The sequence below is a fragment of the Arvicola amphibius genome, chromosome 8, assembly GCF_903992535.2.
Source record: "Arvicola amphibius chromosome 8, mArvAmp1.2, whole genome shotgun sequence".
NCBI classification, from domain to species: domain Eukaryota; kingdom Metazoa; phylum Chordata; class Mammalia; order Rodentia; family Cricetidae; genus Arvicola; species Arvicola amphibius.
This window is the reverse complement of record NC_052054.1, coordinates 107,621,186-107,642,283: the sequence shown is the minus strand read 5'-3', so window position 1 is coordinate 107,642,283 and position 21,098 is coordinate 107,621,186. Positions and strand designations below refer to the sequence as shown.

At 46.6% G+C, this 21,098-nt stretch overlaps 1 protein-coding gene across 2 annotated transcripts in view; it reads right to left on the bottom strand.

Moving 5' to 3' along the window:
• Window positions 1–16,888, bottom strand: part of Pid1 (phosphotyrosine interaction domain containing 1) — a 221,439-nt gene extending 204,551 nt beyond the window's left edge. The window contains exons 1-2 of one of the 2 annotated variants that reach the window (XM_038340216.1): window positions 16,599–16,888; window positions 16,093–16,175 (exon numbers count right to left, since the gene is read on the bottom strand). Coding sequence is in view for 1 of the 2 variants with exons in the window: in XM_038340215.1 (XP_038196143.1) it covers window positions 16,599–16,628 (30 nt within the window). In the remaining variant the exon portion in view is untranslated. The remainder of the gene's footprint in view (window positions 1–16,092; window positions 16,176–16,598) is intronic. The other variant, XM_038340215.1, reaches the window with a different exon arrangement.
• Window positions 16,889–21,098: the final 4,210 nt, after the last annotated feature.

The window sequence follows — 21,098 nt, the reverse complement described above, 5'->3', positions numbered from 1 at the left end:
TGGTGGTGAGGGTAAATCAAAATAGAAGCCAGGAGGCTCCCAGGATGACCAGACGACATCTGCAAAGTGATAATTTGCATTCCCTAAGTATGAAGGGGTGGTCACCTTGAGGATGTTTTCCACATGGGGTTTTCTGAATGATTCTACACAGGCTGATAAGATACATGCTAAAAACTACCCACTCGCCTCCAGATTTCTCCTCTCTGAGAATACCTCTGTTCCACTCTTTGGCATCCCTCAAAAGGAGCCAATACCATGACTGTAAGGAGAGCAGTTGCCTGGAGTGGTAGGGAGAAGAGAAGTGGTCTTCACCTAGTTAAAAGAAGCCATTCTCTCCCGCCTGCAAAGCCCTCCCTAGGCTTTGGCTTAGGAAATCTGATGAGTAGCCACACTTCTGGCTCTGTGCCAGTGCTAACTCAGGAAAAGAGGGCTGGGGTGTCCCCATTTCAGTCACACAGACTCCAGAACATACATCTCCAGAGAAGAGGGGACTACCAAGATAGCACGTATCGAAGAATGAAAGATGAAAACAGGGAATCTTAATTCCCACCTCCGAAACTTGGGAGACCAAGCCATCTGGTCCTGATTTCAGTATTAAGAGAATATTGAACTGAAGTTGTTGTTTGTTGTTGTTGTTGTTGTTGTTTATGTCGTAAGGTGAAGGAGTTGAACGAGGTCAGGATTCCCAACTCAGGACCCTACGAGGATCACCAGGCTATGTGACTTGATGAAACACACCAGCCTGGGGACCAGCTGGATGCTCCATGCCATCTACCAAAGGAAAACACAAGCCCAGTCTCTGAACCTCCCATTTTCAAGAGAATCAGAAAGTCCAACTTGCCTTCAAAATTCCTGTAATTTTTCAACCTCAGATACTAATTTGTAAAATTTTATATGTACTGAAAGAGCCAAAGGCAGCATTTCTGCAAGCTGGAGCCAAACCTCAGACCCATGTGGTGCCAACTTACGAAGTTCATGTTCGGCACAGAGGCTTCAGGGGCTGTGGAAATTCCCACTGTTAAGGATCCCACTGTCAGTTCTCTCTCATAAACCCATGGAGCTATCACATCTAAGACTGTGAGAAGTCCTGCCATGCATGACCAGACTTAGTTTGTTTCACTTACAGCTTCCTACACTTGTTCCAATTCTGGACTCCTTGTAGCAAGAGCCATGTGAACAACTTGCTGAACTTGTGCCCCATGGGAAACACCAAATCTCTACTCTCTACTCAAATCTAAAGTTGTGTATTTCTCTTCTGTGTTTACCCTTGGAGCTAAATTAATATTTACTGACTCCCGTGGTATAGTAGAGACCAGGCAAAGCCCTTTATAGACCATAGGCTTCAGTTAACATTCATAACATCAAAGAACTAAATGCTATCATCTCCCATTTCCAGGCGGAGAAGATAAACATACAAACAGAAAGCAGAGTCCCTGTGGCAGTCCCCAGTGAGTAAGCAGGCAAGGTATGCCTGCATGATGCCCTATTCAAAACTCTGTCACCCCCCACAGTCAATAGCCTGTCACACAAACAATTCTCACCGCTTCACATTTGTCTCCAACTGCGTGGCTTTGGGACTGCAAACATACATACATACAAACATACATACATACATACATACATACATACATACACACGCGTGGACACATGTACATATAGGTCAGTCTCTGGAGTTATTATGTGCAGGGAAATGCCAGTCTAAAACAACCAGGTGATCTACAAGCCTTTAGCCCCTTAGCAGGTGAGGTTGGAATGTCTGTGCTCGACATATGAATAGACAAGAATTACACTTAACACATGACTTCTCACTCTGAGTCATGTATGTTCCAGATTCAACGCCAGGTAAGTGTGTGGTCTCCATCGCCCTTCTGTTTCTTCCTGTCAGCAGATGTGTAGCCTTTAGCACCTCAACTTCACTCTCTTCCCTCTTCCTGATTTTCTAACCTATCTTTCATCTTTCTTCTCAGTCTGGCTCATTAAAAACGCTTTGACCTGGGCCAGAGAGATGGCTCAGCAGATAAGGAAAAAGGAAGGGGGGGGGTAGCACCCGAGCCTGACCACCTGAGTTAGCTGCACGCAGCCCGCGTGGTGGAATGAGAGGAGCGATTCTTCCTGCACTCCAGAGCAAACATAGCCAAAAGCAAACACCTACCATTCTATGTGCAGCTCTGCACGGGACACCTGGCTTTATTCCCCTGCCAGTTAATTAAAAGCAGTGTCTGTGGCATGTCACTATCACCCCAGATTGGACAACCTGCCACATGGCCTCTTTACACATGGCCTCGGAGTCTTATTGCCTTGGGTGTAAGAGAGATTGAGCACAATGCCTTGACTCGTCCTCCTCGGAAGGAACATTTTTAAACATGTAGCTTAAAGTCATTTGTGTGCCTGCTTTTCATTGTGGGTCAGTGTTGGGTGATGCAGTTGCTCCATCCTGTCTACGTGCTTCAGCCGTCATGCGCCTGAGTTATTTCTCAAGGAATCCAGCCCTTCCATCTGCTGGGCATATTGCTTTGAGTCACAAGCTAAAATCCAAAGCCACTACTGGTTTGGTTGATGCATTCCCTGTGTGCTTTCTATCCCGAGAGAAGAAAAACAGGAGGTGATGACCCAGAGGGTCACAGAGGCAAAAGCAGTGTGTCCTTTCGCCAGCAATACTCTTGGCATCTACAGACAACAGGACTGGAGCGGGGCACTGGGATACAGGGCTTTCAAATTCCCCTGTGAACCGAGCCAGCTTGGAAAAACCGGTACGTGAGGTAGAAGTGCCAAACACATGGGCATGGAGCTTGGACGAGAAACGGGGCCATGTAGAACGACTATCAGTAAGTCTCCAAAGCTAACTTTCCACCTTCGATCTGGAGTTCCTGTTAAGCCACAGGTTTTACCGTACGAACTTTCGGTAAACAAGAGCGGATCTGAAAAATGTCATCTCACCCCGGTGTGGTAACACATGCATGTAATCCCAGCACTTGAGGTGAAAAGGGAGGGCAAGGGCGAGACGCCATAACACCAAACCTTTGACCATCTTGGGCTACACAGAAAGATTTTGACAAGAGAAAGGAGAGGGGGAGACGAAAAATAGTCACCTCAATAACTAAGTGAAGAGACATTTTCAATGTAAAGAACTACATGAAAAATAAAGAGAGAGTTCATTATTTAGATTCTAGGATAGAGCCTGGATTTCAACTGGGGTGGGGAGAATGGGAGTCACAGAGAATTCTCAGGCTTCAGGATTGAGAACAAATTAGAGAATGCATTGTTAGCTCCTTCAATAGCTAGTACAAGACCTCGTATACAATCTAAAACACAAGCATGCACACTTACACATACTCTCATGCACTTAGACACACATACATCATTTTAAAGTTTTTTTTATAGGTTCAGTTACCATAAAATAAACCACACTCGTAGATACAGCTTGAGTAGTGCATAAACCCAGGAAAGTCCCTGCTATAATCAAGACATGGGCTCATTGATTCTCCTAAATATCCCCAAGCCCCTTGGTGATCCCTTCTCAGTCCATTCCCAGACAGCGTTGCTCTCTGGACCTTCCCACCGCAGTGCCTGGGAGTTCTGATTCCTCTACACCCTCACCCTCACTTGGCCTGGCTTCAACCTTATGTGTTTGTTTTACATTTTGCGGGAAGTGGAGAAGTGCATACCACAAGATACATGTGGAGGACAGAAGAAAATTTGCAGGTGCCTGTCTTCGCCTTCTACCACATGGGTTCTGGAGATGTAACTCAAGCTGTCCGACTTGGAAGGATGCTCTTTTCCTGACTAGGCCATCTCTCTGGCCCTGATAAAGCCTTCATAATTTTAGCTTTTCCAATGTCATATACTGATACTTTCTACAGCTTTAATTTTCATTTCCTCAGTGATTAATGTTATTCAACATCTTTTTATCTGTTTTTCTACAAACCATATGGCTTTTTTGCGCAAACAATATGCCCATTTTAATGTAGTTATTCACCGTATTATTAAGTTCTGGCTATTTATTTTCTTATATATCCAGATTCCAAGTCCTTTATTGTACACATGACATGCGAATGTTTTCTCTCTTATCTTTCCCATTCTCTCATCAGTCTCTTGCTAAAAGCACAGGTTTTTAAAATTTGGATGCAGTCCAATTTGCTATTGATTGTGCTTTAGTCGTAACTCTGTAAAATCCCTTTTGGATGTGATGCAATGCCCATCATCTTGACTGCAGCAACAGTTCGATTTCCACAACTTTGCAATGGCCTTTACAGTACTGGAGCCTGAACATAGCGTTCCATCTATTCTAGTCAAGCCTTCTCCCCCTGATTTGCCTCCGCAGCCCAATATGGAGAAACTCTTGAAACAGAGATTTACATGGAAGGCACGAAATAATGTGGACATACCTCAGCCCTCCTCACAAAGAGATGACCAGGCAAACCGTAGCCCCACCACAGACTTCTATATAGTCTAAACAAAGTGAACTGGAACCTGTATGTACTGACCAGAAAAGTAAAGACCCCTCCTCCATCAAAAAAGGAGAGACTGGGGATAAAATGCATTTGAAAACTTAAATATGCCTGAAAAAAAAGTAAGCCAGGAGACGACCACTAAGCCAGAACACACAGAGACCACAAAGGGCTTCCTTCATGAGTAGAATTGGGAATGGGGTACAGCACAAGATTATCAGCTTGTTTATGCACCTCTAAACTGTCTTCTACCTTAAACAGATATCTTACACAACTGTAAATCCAAGCAAGAATGAAACAGTAGCCTTAGCTGCAGCAGATGTATCTCTTACCTACACTTACACTTAGACACAATATTTGCTCTTATTTGTTTTAATGCTTGACCAATGAAGAAGAAATACATCAGTGGACTGGAGAAGCCAAAACTAAGCATCCTGGTAAGTGCTGTGGATTGAGGAAAGGGGAACGCAGGGGAAAAGCAATCCTACATTGTAACCTTAACCCCAGTATCTCAGAAAGTGACTGAGTTTGGATACTGGATGCCTTGCCTGCAATTAGCTAACAGGAAACAGTCCTAGAGTAAAGTAGCTTCTCTGATCTAACAAGACTGATGCGTGTATGCAAAGGGAAATTTAGACATAAGGGCAGTGCCATGTGAAGATGGCAATTATTTTGCCATAGGCCAAGGAATACCAAGGACTGCCAGCAACTGTCAGAGCCAGAGAGAGGCCTTCAGCAGATTCTCGTCGCTGCCTTAGGAGACACCAGGCCTGACCGTACCCTAACTGTGGACTCCAGCCTATAGAAGTGGGACCCACTCTCTCACTGAGACTTAAGCCACTCAGAACATGGTAGTGTGTTAGGGAAAGTCTATAAAGGGTATGATTCAGAGGCCAAGACCTCAACTCCAGCAGCAATGTGGAGTACCCATCGAGGCCACATCCCACAGCCTGCAGCTCAGTCTTCAGGGGACAGCTGAGAAAGCTCAAGACGTGAATGTCAGCATCCGCTGCCCCACAATAAGGGTGGCTTTCCAGCAGCCTGCCACTTACATAGGGAGAGTGGACCACTCCCAATGCCCTGGCGGCCACATGTGCTGGGCTGAAAATCCCAGCTTTAGTCTTAGACAACAATAACGGAGCAGCACAGAGAAGGGCTTGGTGCTGAAGGAATAAAACAGATTCCACCCGGAGGGAATGATGGTTTGAAATCACCCAGGAGACACACCCCTGGGCATGTCTGTGACAGGGTCCCCAGGGAGGATTGAGTAGGGGGAGAGACCCACCCCTGAATATGAGGAGCACCATCCCGTGGGCTGGGGCCCAGGACTGAGTGAGAAGAAAGAAAGAAGGAAGTCATCTGAGCGCCTGTATTTACATCTGTCTTCTTGATCCACTCAGATGCGAGAAAGCTTGCTTGCCACAGCTGGTAGCTGTTTCAAAGGCTCTAACCACCATGTCCTCCCACCATGAGGGACAGCATCCATTCAAACCACGAACCTAAATAAACCTCCTTTCCTTCAGCTGCTTCTTGCTGGTTATTCGGTTAGAGTATAAGAATCATGACTAGCACAGGGTGACAGGCAGTTTGGTGTCCTTTGTTCCTAGTTACCGTCCGCTTCCCCAATCCTGAGGCACACAGGCAATGCCCGTCTCTGAAGGAAAGAATGAAAAGCCAAGACAGCGTTTAAAGCTACATGCTGTTAGCTATGGTACTCCTTGGAGAAGCACAAGCCAAAAGGCAACTGGATAGCAACATAGACGCCCTGCCTTCACTGCGGAAGGGTAAAAAATGTCTGTGTCTCTCACAGCTGTTAAGCCAAAAAGATAAACTTGTTGGGACAGAAGGTCTTCTGATTTCTGGTAACACTTCTTTTTGTCCTAAAGTGACTTCCAAGATAAAAATTAATTCTTCTTCAGAATAACTGATGCAGGGAGCAAAGAAGACAATGCAAAAAACACAGAACCAGATGCAGCCAGTCTGACTGAACACATGGGTGCTGTCCTAGAGGTCAAGGGAAAACGCATGTGCTCTGTGCCACTGGCGTGCTTTCCCGGCTGAGAAGAGGTGAACCACAGGGTTCAGCCCCTTGGTCTACCAAGCACATTTGAAAACAAGAGCCGAAACCCTACTGACCCCTTGGACCCAGATAACTGGGGAAATTCCAGTCAGCTCCACCTGATGGTGACATCACAACAGGCACGAAATTTTTTCTGGTACCAAAGTCCACTGGCTTCATAATAAAGCACATTGCCTGTCATTTCCCAAAGTCCCTACCTTCAGGGATGAAGCACATGTCACATCCAAGGTGTGTAGCCCCATCCTAGAAGGCTGACCAGAAGAGGATGAAAGAGAAAGCACAGGTTGCTTAGGTTTTCTCTCCGCTTCCACTCTTTCCAAAGTTAAAGCAGCTAACATAAGGAAGAACGTCACTGTGAGCCAGCACATGACATCTGGGGACAGGCAAACCAGAAGGCATGCACGGACACACAGAGAGGGTGACAGGCTTCAATTCGTGAGAGCTTCCTAGCCCTTGAGGAACAGGTTACACCAACTAGGCAGGTGAAAACAATGGGAATTTAGCCACTCACAAGTTAGAAAGCTAAAAGGCAAAGCTAGAGATGTTAGCCGGCTGTGCTCCATCCGTGGCTTTGGGGAAGAATGCTTCCTGGACTCACCTGGTTTCTGGTATTTTCCACCGATCTTTGACATTCCTTAGCATGAAGCCACAGAGTACCTTCTTCTGCCCCCACCTTCAAGTAGCCTTCCTATGTGTGTGGTCCATGCCTACAAATCTGCCCTTACAAAGACAGCAGCCATTGGTCCCAAGGCTCCTCACACTGCAGTTTGGCCTCATCATAACCTCAACATCTACACAAAGTTTTTTTTTTTCCCCGATAAGGTCACATTTGTAGGTACCAGAGGTTAAAGTTAAACGTAACTATCCAGAAGACACAGTCTGGCCCATAACAGTAAGATGTGGAGACCTTAGTTTGAACCTGAATTTTGGTCCCTTCTTCACTGTGTCAAAAACATAAACAATACTAAAGTCCCAAGTCCTACAACACACATGCTTAAATAATGAAAGAAGGTGGCATGCTCCAATATAGTTCTTCATTGGAAGGTAAGTTCCCCAGCTGCTTAGCCACCTAGATTCCCTCCTCCTTGCCATCCAGCTCCTTACACTCTGTGCTGTGAGTCACACCATGGCTACTGAGATGTCAGCCATCACATTTATGCTCAGGACAGGAGGAAGACAGAACAGGGGGAAGGCTACTCCCTCAAGAAGCTTCATTTGTTATTCCTAAAGGTAAGCAAGCCATCCGTAGTGGATTTTCTTCTATAGTACAGCGGCTGCACATTGATCTCTGAAAACCCTTAGACCACGCGTAATGAGATGGGTCTAGATCATCTTTCCTGATCCAACCAGGGCTCAGTTAACAGAAGGCAACGCTGTAGGGCTGAGAATAGCTAAAGAAGTAACCACCATCTGTGGTCGTCCATTCCATCACCATTAAAGGAGAAAACTCTGTACCTCGGGATTTTCTTAGGGGTTCACCACACTTTCCGTGCACAGGGAAATACTCTGTACAAAACACAAAAGCACAAAATGCAGGCTGTGGGCCTTGAAGCCAGAAAGCCATGCAGACACTCCAGTTTCCCTCCAAGGAATGCTGGGAGGATAAAGAAACTTCAAAAACGCAGTGCTTTGGTTTGAATGAGAATGTCCCCCATAGGCTCAGATATTTGAATATTCGGTGCCCAACAGTGACGTTGTCTAGGAAGGTGTACCCTTTCTGGAGAGCCTCACCCCACTTTCAGGTCTCTTTCTGCTTCCTGTTCGCAGGTGAAGAAGAGGTGATCTCTCCGTTTACTGCTCTAGCAGCCTGTTGCCATGTCCCCCCATCTATCTTCTATTCTTTCCCCTTTATCTTTCTCCCCACTCTCTTTCTGGAATCATAAGCCAAAATAAATTCCTTCTTCTCTAAGTTGCTCCTGGTCATGACATTTTATCACACCACCACCACAAAGGAACTGATACATTTAGCAAGTATTACATTAAAAAAAAAAAACTGGCTGCTGTTGCCACTGTCATTATTAATAATAACCATTGTCTGTGAATGTAAGCTTGCAGCAAAGGGTCACTAATATTGTTTTTGTCTCCCTCCACTCACTGAAACTGGCAGGAAACGTAAAAGTCCCTGATAAAGTCCCTGGCAAATGACAGTTCAGGATTGAGCCTCACTGAGGTGTAAGAAAGCATGGTCCAGGTCTGACCACAGTGCTGCTTCTTTACTGCTCTTTTGGGCATCAGCATCCCTGAGAGCCCCTAAAGGCTTTATTCTTCCAGCTATGAATACCTGATAGCCACTATAGATAACTGAGAGCAAGTGTGGACTTGGAAACTTGTAGAATTTCTAAGTAGCTAAAACTTTCCTCTGGAGACATGGCTCCCAACCCCAATTTACACGGGACTTTCTAAGAATCATCTCTTACATTATATCCCTGGAGATGTTTGTGACATTTTAGAAACCAAGGATGTGGCAGCATCTCAACACAAGCTCATCTCCAAGACACTCACAGCCAGGTCCCTTCAAAACAGGGAGCCCAGTGGCCAGTGGGTGTGTGACACCCGACCCCTTTCCAAGACACAACCCAGCTCCCAGCCCCACCCTCACTCTTAGAAGTGCATGAGAGCCAGTGTGGCCGGGCTGAACACTAGACCCAACTCTGAGGATAACTCCACGCAAGGGCTCACACTTTCCCATCAGACAAAACTAAAAGAGCTTCCCCAAGCGAGACTCAACCACTGAGAAGTTTACAGCATTAGCACAACCTCTGAGTTAGGAAACCAGAATCATCAGAAACAGTCAAAGCTGCAACACACACCAGGGGACAAAACAATATTAAGTCCAACTTGGAGATAAAAAAAAAATAAAAAAAAAACAAGTCCTCCAAAGCATACAATGATATCTTTCCTTCCCAGAAGCTCCCTCCACTCGCCTAACCCTACAGTGAAGGGGGATTGGGACCTGAAAGATGTGTGATAAGGACAAAGGGAGAGCACAGACCTCAGACACGGATAGGGGACAGTACTAATGTGACCAGCCTTAAAACACACGCTCCTGTACAGCAAGGGGATCCGGTGTTCCCAAACCTCAGCAAAGAGGCTCTTTCTGCGGTAGAGATGGAGAAAGCCAAACTAGAGAAGCCATAGGACTGAACAATAGGGCTGGAAAGATAGTTCAGGCAGGAAAGCTCCTGCCTCTTAAGCAGGATTCAAGTGTGCTCTCCAAAGTAGCCTGTGCTTTTAATCACAGTACTGGGAAGACAGAGACAGGGGAGTGCTGGGGCTCACTGGCCAGCCAGGTTTACAGACCCAATGAGAGACTCTGTCTCAAAAAAGAACTTAGGGTGATGGTTCCTGAGGCACAGCTCCCAAGTCTGTCCTCTGGCCTCCATGTTCAAGGGCGCACACATATACCTATCCACACATGAACTAGCACACGCATGTACAAACACATACAAAGCCTAAACCATATAGCCTTGTTGGCAAACAACTTAATCAAATTTATTTATGAAGAGATAGGTTTCCTTCTTTGGTTGCTTTTTAGCCAAATGATGCCTTATTTCTGGGACATTCTGCTCAATAGCATTATTACAAGGAGGCCCCTTATCAAGGTGATCGTGGGGGCAAACAGAAGACTACAGAGGAGGTTCGTGGAAAGGGAGACCTTGCCCAAACATCGGAAGTACTGAAAAGTGCCAGTTGGGAAGCAACTCTGTTCCTCTTTTATGACACCTTCCCTTGTGAGTCCTCAGGCCCACCCAGAGCTCAGATCTGGTGACCACACTATGGTATTGTATCACTAGGTAGCTGCTAAACTGGGACCAGAACTTGCTTTTTAGTTCATGTGAGATGATGGTAAACTAATTGCACTGGGCTCTGAGGGAGGCTGTGGACAAACACCTCAACTCTTTTTTCCCGTTCTCCTTCTACAGAGCCTCTGTTTAGACCTGAGGCCCCTGGGGACCCAGAGGCACACTGTAGCCATTGAGCACCTCTGAACTTGTTTGTTTGCTGGCCGATGAGGTGGTCTGGTGATATTCGGGGAGTCACACGGCAGTCCTGTGGAAGACAGCCCGATTTCTAGGGACTTCAGGGCCGTAGGCTGACTCCACCAGCATCTCCTCCAGGGATGAGGGACAGGACAGAATAGAGTCAGTGTGCAGGGAAGGTCCGGGCAGAGACAATCTAGAACATCAAACAACATGCAGAGATTGCCCAACGCTGGAAGATAAACCAGAACAGTCAACAAGAAACAGTCATTAAGCAACGGGAGTCAGAGGCCTGGGAGTCTTCCAGTGCCAGCGTTTCGCAAATCATTTAGCAGGAATTTGGCTGACTGGCTTGGAGAAAGTCAATGACATAAAACAGCAACGCATGTCTGGGAGAGGGGAACTCATGTCTGATTAACAACCACTCCAAGTTCTCTTCCTGGAGGAGAAGGCATAGTGCTATGTGCTTTTCTATAAGAGAATGCAGGAATGCAAGCTTTAGTGTGGACTTGTTGGGGAGGTAGTGCCTCTGAGGAGAAAGGGTTGGTCCTTCAAAGGACAACCTCTGGATCTTCCCTGCCTCTCTTCCTGCCCCTCACCCATGTCTTACCCTAAACTCAGGCAACTGGGCTTGACTTAAAGCCTCCAGTTCAGATAAATACCATGTGCCCCATTGGAAAAGCATCTCAAAGGACACTTGGGAATTCCAGGCACCATGTGACCAAGTTGTTGATTGCTCTTAAAGTCTTGAATCACCAAACCTTGAGGAGCTCTGGGTCAACACGGCTAGCTACATCACTGCTATAGGGAATGTGAGAACATGCCCAGGATGGAAGTACAGACTGACACCCTAGGTACTCAGAACGCTGAAGCAGGAGGAGCACAAACCTCAGGCTAGCCTGGGCTACAGAGAGAATTCAGAGTCAACTTCGGAAACTGGATGAGACCATGGCCCCAAATAAAAACTATAAGCAATGGCTGGGGATGTAGCCCAGTTGGTAAAGTACTTGCCTAGCATGCATTAAACCCCTGGGCTTGATCCCCAGCACTGTAACAAAATGGATGTAGTGGCATAAGCCTGTAATCCCAGAACTGGGGACACACAGCAAGGGGACCAGGAGTTCAAGGCTACAGCGTGTCAGACATGAGACTGGGATACATAAGTCTCTGGCCGAACAAACAAATAAAAGCGAGAATGCAGCTTAGCAGTAGAACACTTACCTAACATATATGTGAGGACCTAAATTCAATCCCACATACCAGAGAAGGGGGTTGATAGCTCTCTGAGCAAAAGGCAAGCATCATTCTCAATGTATGTATTTGCAGCATCAGCACCAACATGTCCATCATACCCTTACTTGTATCACAGTCCCACAGATCAGTGAAGAGGGTAGGAAGTGAGTCTTGCACCAAATCTCCCAGGTTGAACTCTGGCTCGGACCATTTCTTGCTACCTGACCCTGACCAAACCATTTCAACTCTCTGGCCTCCCATTTCTTTGTCTATAAAATGGGAATAAAACCGGCCATGGGAAATAAATGATCCGGATAATTTATATCAAACTTAATGTAGTAGGGCACAGAGAGAACAGGTGCTGGACAAGTAGGCTGCTCTCACCTCCCCACCCTGATCTGTGTTCCTGTTGTCAATTTGGACTGCCTGGCAAAGTGTCCGACTGACCAAGTTTTCAGTCTGCTTGATGAGCCAGGTCTAATGGTCTCCAGCTGCTGTGATCACTGGCTTGACAGGATCGCTTCTCGGGGGACAAGGGAAACTGTCATAATAACAGAGACATTAATCTGGAACAATCCACTCAGCATCAGAAAAAGACACCAGGCATGACACTGGAGGGTAAGCACAAGGCAATTCTGGGGAACAATACACTCTTCTGCCTCCTAAATCCCCCTCAAACTTTGGTCATGGTTTATATGTGAAATGCCCCCCACAGGCTTGTGTGCTTGGGTGCTTGGTCCCCAGCTAGTGGATCCATTGTGAGAGGTTGGGCCTAGCTGGAAGAAGCAGGTTATTGAGTAGAGAGCCTAGACCCCATATCTCATCCTCTCTCTGAGCTATGAAAAGTGGAGAAACCTAGCAATATGTTCCCCTACCATGGAGCCTGCTATGCCAACATGTCTTCTCCAACACAGTGGACTGTATTTCCTCAAACCATGAACCAAGAGAAGTCCTCCTTTAAAGTCGCCTCTGTCAACTATGTTGTCACAGCCCCAACAAAGGTCGCTAACACAAGTTTCAACCTCTTTATCAGCCAGAAGTTGAACCAGAAACCAAACGTAAGGCCTGGCGGCGATGGTTTTCTGAGTGGCCACTGTCTTTGTTATACGCTTCCTCACTTTGTCCAAGGCACAGACATTGACCGAATGAGAGTGAAGAGCCAAAGAGGGGGTCCTGGTCTTGAGAAAACAAAACCCAGATGCAGGGACAAAAACAGAAAAGGTGTGATCTCCCAGAAATGACTCGATTGGAACCTTTACGGAGCATCTTATGAAGGAGTAGTTTATAGACAGTCATGGAATTTGCTAGAACTTACCTGCCAGGTTTTGCTAGACTGGAGCTCCTCCACTCTATCCCTGACATGTCCCCTCCCCTAAGGATGTATTGGCCTCTATCCCTGCAATGTCTTTACCTCTAATGATGTCTTGGCCTCCTTTGTTTTGATAGTCTTATTTTAATCACCATCCTTCCTCCCCTCTGGGGACTTATGCATCTATTGTAACACATAACTATAACACCTTAGGTTTCGTCTTTCTAAAGACCATTAGAAGCAGTCATTTAAATCAATTGGAAAATCCAGGCAGATTCTGAGGTATCAAAGCTAAAGCAATAACTTTATTTGAAAAACAAAACAAAACAAAACAAAACAAAAACAAACAAGTATTAGCCTTTTCTACTGAAAGAAAGTTCCCTCCACTTGTCTGAAAAGATCCTGCCTCAAATGGCCTCTTTAAAAATCTGTAACTCCCGTGATTCTCTGCAAGGAAAGAAAAAAAAGTTAACTTTGCAGAGAGGAAGGTGAAAAGGGAAGAATTCATATTTACATTTTTACAAACATGGGATGGTAAATTATGTCTTCATGTCCCTTTTGCTCCTATTATGCGTTTAATGGCAGAAGCATCCAGGAAAGAACTTGGGTGAAACACAGCAGTTTTAAAATTCAAGGGAGCAGATGAAGTGGCCACAATTCTTGGGACTGAATGAGAAATTACCCAGCTCAGCCCTGCCCAGGGCAACAGGTTCATTCGCCTGGACTGGATTTGGGTCAAAGAACTAAATTTCAAATCAGAAAAGAGAAGCAGCATATTTTTTTTGCTAGCAAGTAGATAATGGTGACAATAATAATTCAGTCTGATAAAACATTCCCCAAGCTCCTGAACCCTCACTGTATTCTCTGAAAAGACGGTCAGTCCAAGGGTGAATGTCTAGGCTGGGGAAAGTTGGGCCACATTCCCAGACCCTCGGAGCTTTCCAATGGGAACTGATAAAAATCAATTAAGAAGGGACGCTGTTCTTTGCTCCTGGACGTCTTCTGTGTCTAGGTGTTTATACAACTGATGGATGGCCTGGCCCTGTTGGGAAGTTCATGGAATGCTTCCTTGAAGTATTTCCTGTGCTCTGGCTCCTCTCAAAATGTTTGTATTGAAAATCAGCAAAGGAAAAAATAAGCGAGTCTTTAGAACAAAGCTGAAGATATCTGTAAGCAGAGCCCAGGGCTTAAGATCTGCTGGAAAGTGGGGCTCACTGGCAATTTCCCCATCCAATACCATCTCTACACCCATGTCTATGCCTTTTGTATCTGGGGAGGGAAACACGCCAGAACCAGAAACCATTATGTCTATCTGATTGTGTCTTGAGGACCAAAGGAGGTTGAAAATCACCACAGAGAACAGAGACATGAGAGAGGCAACCATTTGACAGAGACACCCATGCAAGCAGTCTCAGTAACTTATTATAGGCAGCTGTCTCACAAACTCGGCCTCAAGGGCTCCCTCTCAAAAAACCAAAAACCTATAAACTGTTTATCTTTAAGAAGAATCCAGAGGCCCTGAGCATGAAGAACATGCCCCCATTTTTGCTCACTTTTACAGATCTCAAGATTTGAGATCGATTTTTAAACTTGGATCCATGTAGTGGAGCTGACTACCGGTGAGTCTCTCCAGCAGTGACTGGCTTCGCAATGATAAACCCTCCTTGCTACACCTTTCCAGAACCCTAAAACCCAGGCCCTTTCAACATGGCAGCTTGAAATAAAGCAACCCCATAGCATGCCCAAACTATAAGATGCTCACAGGGAAATACATGTGCATGTTTTCCGTAAGTAGCGGGAAATACGTCAGTCAAGGAGCAATATCCACAGGGGAATTAAATCCAGACCACTTGCCTGCCAAGTGTCATGTGCTGCAGAACTGAGGAAGAATGAAAAGGACCGGTAAGGGTAATCTCAATAGATGAAAACCTACAAATAGCGCAGAGGCACAGAGAGCCAGGCGATACACATCACCTCGAGGACCTGTGACCACATCACTGAAAGGACTTCCACGCCCTGTTCTCAGCACCTGGATGGCAACCACCACCTCTACTTGCTCGTGCTGATTCTCTGGAATTGAATTCAGGCCTTGAACCAGAGGAGGAATTTGAATGCACCACTGACATCTGATACCACTTATAAAATATACTTAGGTTATCTTGTGCCAGTTGCCCCCGGCAGGCAATCTGATGTTCTCTCAATAAACCAGAGAGGGGGGTTCAGGAGACTGGGCACCTCCTCTTCATCGCCAAAGTTAGCCAACGGTTTTGATTTTATCTCTTTGAGACCCAAAAGAATTGGCCCGGAATTGGGGGGGCTCTGTAAGTGGGAACATGCTCTCCCCAACTCGCAGCCCCCGGGGAACACTGGAAAGGGCTTTTTTGTGGGGTGAGGGCAATCTGGTTCGGCAAAATGCAATGCCCCCTGCAGGCTAAGGCTGGGTATAAGGGCCGAGAGGCAGAGTTGGCTTTGCTGAGCGTCTGACTGTCTGTTTGGAGCTTGGAAGGCTGTCTGAGAAACGTCCCAAAGTCAGCCAGGATCCTGGCCTCTTCAACGTAAGTCTCCTGGTGACGCTCAGCCTCCAGCAATATTGTGCTTTTACCACTTAAACACTTCTTCAAAGTTTACTACGCAGCAGTGTGGCTCCGAGTCTGCCAAAAAGTCTAGCTGCAGGATTTAGAGACTAGCTGCTGCTGTTTCCCCTGGAGAGCATCTGTGGGCAAATGGCAGTCATCAAACCTTCCAGCCAGGGCCATCCAGAGGACCAGAGTGTCACGGGATGAGTCCGATCTCTGAAAACTCCTTCCTTTCCCGTGTTACCTCCCTCTCCCAGCTCTCTACCTTAGGAACCTAAATCAAAGACCCTGTGACATTTCAGGGGACAGCAATGAAAAACTTTGGGTGGGATGAGCTGGAACATCAGCCATTCCTGGATTTTGAAATTAACTTTTGCCTTTCAAATATCTGCAGGAGCTTGGGTTGAGGGGACGCGAAGGGAAGAGGGTGCCAATGAACAAGGGGAAAAGAAAATACGTTGCATACCACGACCAAGCCAAACCAAGCTTGACATGTCCAAATTATACTGGCAAGTGCATGCTTTCACAAATCATGTGTTCTGTCTTCTCCTAGAGGAGAGAGAGAGAGAGAGAGAGAGAGAGAGAGAGAGAGAGAGAGAGAGAGAGAGAGAGATCTGGATTCAAATATCCTAACCCCAGACTAGTAAATTGTGTCAGTGAGATGCTATCTTAAATCTTGTTCAGAAAGTCTAACGCTATTTATAACAACATGCGCACCAACACCTCCGAGCCAAAAGTTGTAAGGCTTGAGGAAGCCCCTTAATCAGTGTCATCATCCCCTGAACCTGGATGGGTACAGGGTTCTGGGTTGATCCCACAGCATCCAGTTCCCATAAATACATTTTACGGGATTGGGGGGTCGGAGTAGGTAGGGGTGTACATCTCTGAAAATGGGCCAAAGCATCACCTTGGCTTCTTCAGCCCAGCACCTCCTTCTCCAGGCTGGCCCCGGGTCTCTCGGGTGTCCCTTACCTGCAGGCGCTCAGTAGCTGGCTGCCACATCTTCCAGCCCTGGGGTTTTGGCAGCGGAGACGCAGGGAGACTCTGTGGATCGCGCCGGGAAGGAGAAGGGGCCCCGGTCCCGCTGTCACATCTGGGGTCCACGTCTGCGGGTGGAGCGTCCTGGCGCCGGCCGCAGCCGGTGGGCACAGGGGCTGCTAGCGGGACGAGGTGGAGCTTCTCTGCCGGCAACTTGTGGGCTCCGCTCCGGCCGCCAGTGGGTGCGCAGCTCAGACGATTGCGCAGCTCCGCCCGGGCCCCAGCGCCACGGCCGCTCCCTCCTCCCCCCTCCACCATCCGGACCTGCGCGCTCTGAGCATGCCCGGGCGGGCTTCTGCGGGGGGGGGGGGACCGGAGCCCTGGGCTGTGGGGGGTCTACACCCCGCAGACCCCCCCAGCAGCCAGCTAGCTCTGGAGAGTCTGGACCAGCACAGAGGAAAGAAGCTGTTCAACCCCCCGCGTTGGGATCTGGGAGAAGAGACAAAGTGGCTGGGGAGAAAGGGCCTGGTGGAAAGAGAGTGATGCCCCACCGGGTTCCATTCTGTGGGAGTCTCTAAAGCACTTGGAACATGCATGGCATGTTGCTAAGGAGACACTTCCATTCCTTAGGTTAACTGAGCGCCCCTTATGTTCCACCTGCTTCTCTAAGTTCCTGAGATACCATGGTGCTCAGGGGAAGACAAGAGCATACCCCTCTCCTGGGCTTATATTACGCGAGGGAGATGGTAGCCACGGAGGACAGACCCGCTGGAAGTAAGTGCTGGGAAGAAAAGCACCGGGGCTTGTGTGTGGAGAAATGCAGAGGAAGAGTGTCCTCAATGGGGCCTTTGGAAATGTCGGCAGAAAGTCTTGAATCAAGGGCCATTGGCGTAGTGTAGGGCTCTCTGCTGGATAAAGGACATAGGGACCTTAAGAGAGAAGAAACGACATTCTAGCTCACCAACAAGCATCTATCCCAAGATCGGCTAGGTGCCAAAGGAGCTCTGAGAACCCATAGGGACACCGTACCGGCCTCCCAGGTCTGGAGGTCCCCAGGCTTGGCTACTGTTCACAAAGCACTTCTACAGATAAGTGTAACTAACCCCAGAGTGTCAGCGGAACTGGTGTGGCTTGTGGAGTCTGGGTCACCTATCCAGGTCACAAGGCCAGAGAGTGGCTTGAACAATGCGTTCAAACGGCATGGAGGGGAGTTCCTGGCCATGGATATGCCTTGGGATGAAAATCCACCTGAGACAGGGGCTCTGGGGAAGTTGGCCCTGGTTAGGATGGGTACCTGGGTCCGCGCGCTGAGGAAGAATATGGGACCAAAACATGTGTGGAAGAGAGCTTCTGAGGCAGAATAAATAGAGAGAGAAGAATGGAGAACCTGGCCCCAGACCACTGCAGTGGAAGATCCAGAGGTCAGCAGAGCGGGTGTAAAACCTTATGAGACCTCACACAGCCTAATCACCCATGTGAAGTCAACATCAGCTCCTGAACAGAGAAGAGCTGGTCCTCTCTCTTACCCAGCATGGGCAGCGTGCTTCCCACAGAACAAAGTATTCCAGAGTCTAGTCCCCGATTGGATAGATGCCCCATTTCCCAAGGTGCACGGAGCCACGTAAGGGGCGCATCTACTTTTCAGACCCAAGGCTCCAGGCTTTTGGATCTTGAAGTCATTATACTATATATGTCTCAGGTAAACCCAGGACCACTGAACCAATGGCAAAGCCACAGGGTTGTCACAGCTGGTTTTTTTCTCGCCAGACCTCCACATGGCTCTCCTGTTACTTGGACCTTCTCAGCCCTGCCTGACTCCCAGATTCTTACTCTCGATCACTCTTTAAAAAATAAATAAAATAAAATAATGCAAAGCTGCTCACTCTGTGTAGGTAGGTGCCTCAGCCCCTGTGTGGAAATGTACTTCCCAGTTTTGCTAATATGGTTGGTCCCTGTCATTTTCAGATGAGATTTTTTCCCTTTTTCTAATAACTAGTTCACCAGCATAATCTTAACATCTAGAAAAATCCTTGATAAAACACATCCTGCTGATCTCCTACTTCTCCTTAGTCACGTCCCCAAATTGAGAGATACACTTCATTTAATAAAATCTAGCAACTCCAAAGGTACGTATGAAAGCCCTCAGGCAGCTAAAATAGGAATCTTCAGTTGCCAGGGATGTCTTCAGACAAGCTTTGAAACCATCCTTGGTTGCAGATACTTCCATAGGGGGGAAAAATGACTTTGTTTTAAATAGCAGCGGGATGAGATAACAGCCTAAATTCAAATCGCATTAGAGCGTTAAATCCCCGTCTTCTCACCTTCGAATGTAATTAATTGTTATGACTCAGTAATGCAGCCTCTAGTTGTGAGCGTGGAGCTATTTAAAGAAAAAGAGGCTTCGGCTTCGGCTCTGGGAGAATGCTTTCAGCCACCACCACTTCCTACTTTATGAAGCTGAGGATGTATTTACACCCAAATCATTTGTTCCAACTTCTCCTAGGCAGTGAATCCGGAAACTAGGTGGCTGGAGAGAAGAGGGGCCAGGTATGGGATGGTGGAGCGGGACAAAAGGCACGACTCCCACTCTTAGGTTTTCCAAATGGAACCTGCAAGGAGGGTGAATGAAACAGAGCCATCTACTGGCCAGAGTTGGGATGTGCATGTAGGTCCCTCCCAGCAAGGCCCTGTACTTCTACGTGAGCTAGTTCAATATGGTCATTCAGAAAATTTAGAGGAGCAAACAGGCTTATTCTTGGCAAGGAACCATTCCTGAAGTATGCAAAAGGTACTCGGTTGCTGTGAGTGAAAACATCAGATGCATAAGTACGTGTCTAATTTCATGTATTTAATCGCTGCCAATTATCTAAGCATGTCTCAACACGCTAATGAAAACAAGTTCAAGGAAAATGACAAAGGGGGTAAAAAAAAAAGAAATGTGAACCACAAGATCATTGCAAATACATTTAGCAATTTTGCTAAACCAAAACTGATCTAACTCAGAGTTCCAAGCCCTAATCTAAGCAACCTAGATGCTCACCTCAGGATAATGAAGAAACAATATACCAAACATGTCCAACATACCAAAGGCGTGTTAACATACCATGCAGTGAGTACGATCGTGACTGTGAAGTGTGGGAGCTAAGAAGGATTTAGGAAACAATTATGTTTTTAAAGTAGGCTAAATAAAATGGATAATGTTCGCGCATATATAAAATGTATGTGAATCAGAATAAACATCGGAAATAAGGTAGGGGAAGAATTGAGCTGAATCCTGGTCTTCTAGCTATGCAGCCCTAGTGAGTCATTTGCGTTGCAGAAACTCGGATGACTAACTATAAGAGAGTGATAATAAGGCCTGATACTCAGGATTATAATAAATAACCTGCCCTGCCGTGGGAGCTTTGCAGAAACTGTCAGTTTGCGTCCCTGTTACAATCCTCTCCCATTTCGTTCTCTAGTGGGAAGATTCTCAGGAAGTAGCCCATGCTTCCTGGGGTTACGTCATTCCCACTTGAAATATTGGTAGATTTCAGTATTCCATTTAGTTTCTCAAATTAAAATGCCAGGCCCTTTGAAGTTAACTTACATTTCTAATTTAAACAGATGTCAGGGAATTTACTAAGGCTCTATGTACATTTAGCAAGAGTGAGCCTAAGAAAGCCTTTCTTGGGGCTTTGTTGACCTCATTTCCAAGATACTAAAAGAGTTGTAGATATGAATTTTTTAAAAAAAATCATAAAATTCAGGGGCTGGAGAGATGTTTCAGCAGTTAAGAGTACCTGCTGCTCTCTCTGAAGATGTGAGTTCAGTTCCCAGCATCCGCATTTGAGAGCTTGCACCTGCTTACAACTTCAACTCCAGGGAGCCTGACGCCTCCTTCTGGCCTCCTTAGGTACTTGCACACAGATGGGACCTACTCACACAGAAGCACACATATACACACATATAAAAATAAATCTTAAAAATTTCAATAAAATGTATTAAACCATTAAAACTTTCCCGTAGTGACAAGGCCACTGGCTTTTGTGCCCACATGAGTGGCAGGTTTTTATTGGAATGCTAAGATGGTCCTTTCTTCCTTTAAGAGGAAGCATTTACTGTTTGTCTTTTCTCAAATGTTGTTAAAAATCAAGGACTAGTTCATGTGTATGATGAAGCACAGCTGCTTATGATTCCCTTGTTCTCGAGTCGGCTTCGATCACGTGACAGGTAAGTTCCAAAGATGGCCACGGTCTCTCTCTACGCAGAGAACCATGCCCCTGAGCATTGGAACCTGCCGATTTCTCACATCAATAGGTAGAATCGTGTGTGTGTGTGTGTGTGTGTGTGTGTGTGTGTATGTGATATGTGCCTATGTGAGTGGAGGCATGTAAATGCCACAACATACATGTAAAAGAGTTGGAGAGAAACCTTGAGTGCTGGTCTTTATCTTTCAATCTTTTTGAGACAAGGTCTATCTTGCTTGCTGCTGTGGAAGTCACACTAGCTGGC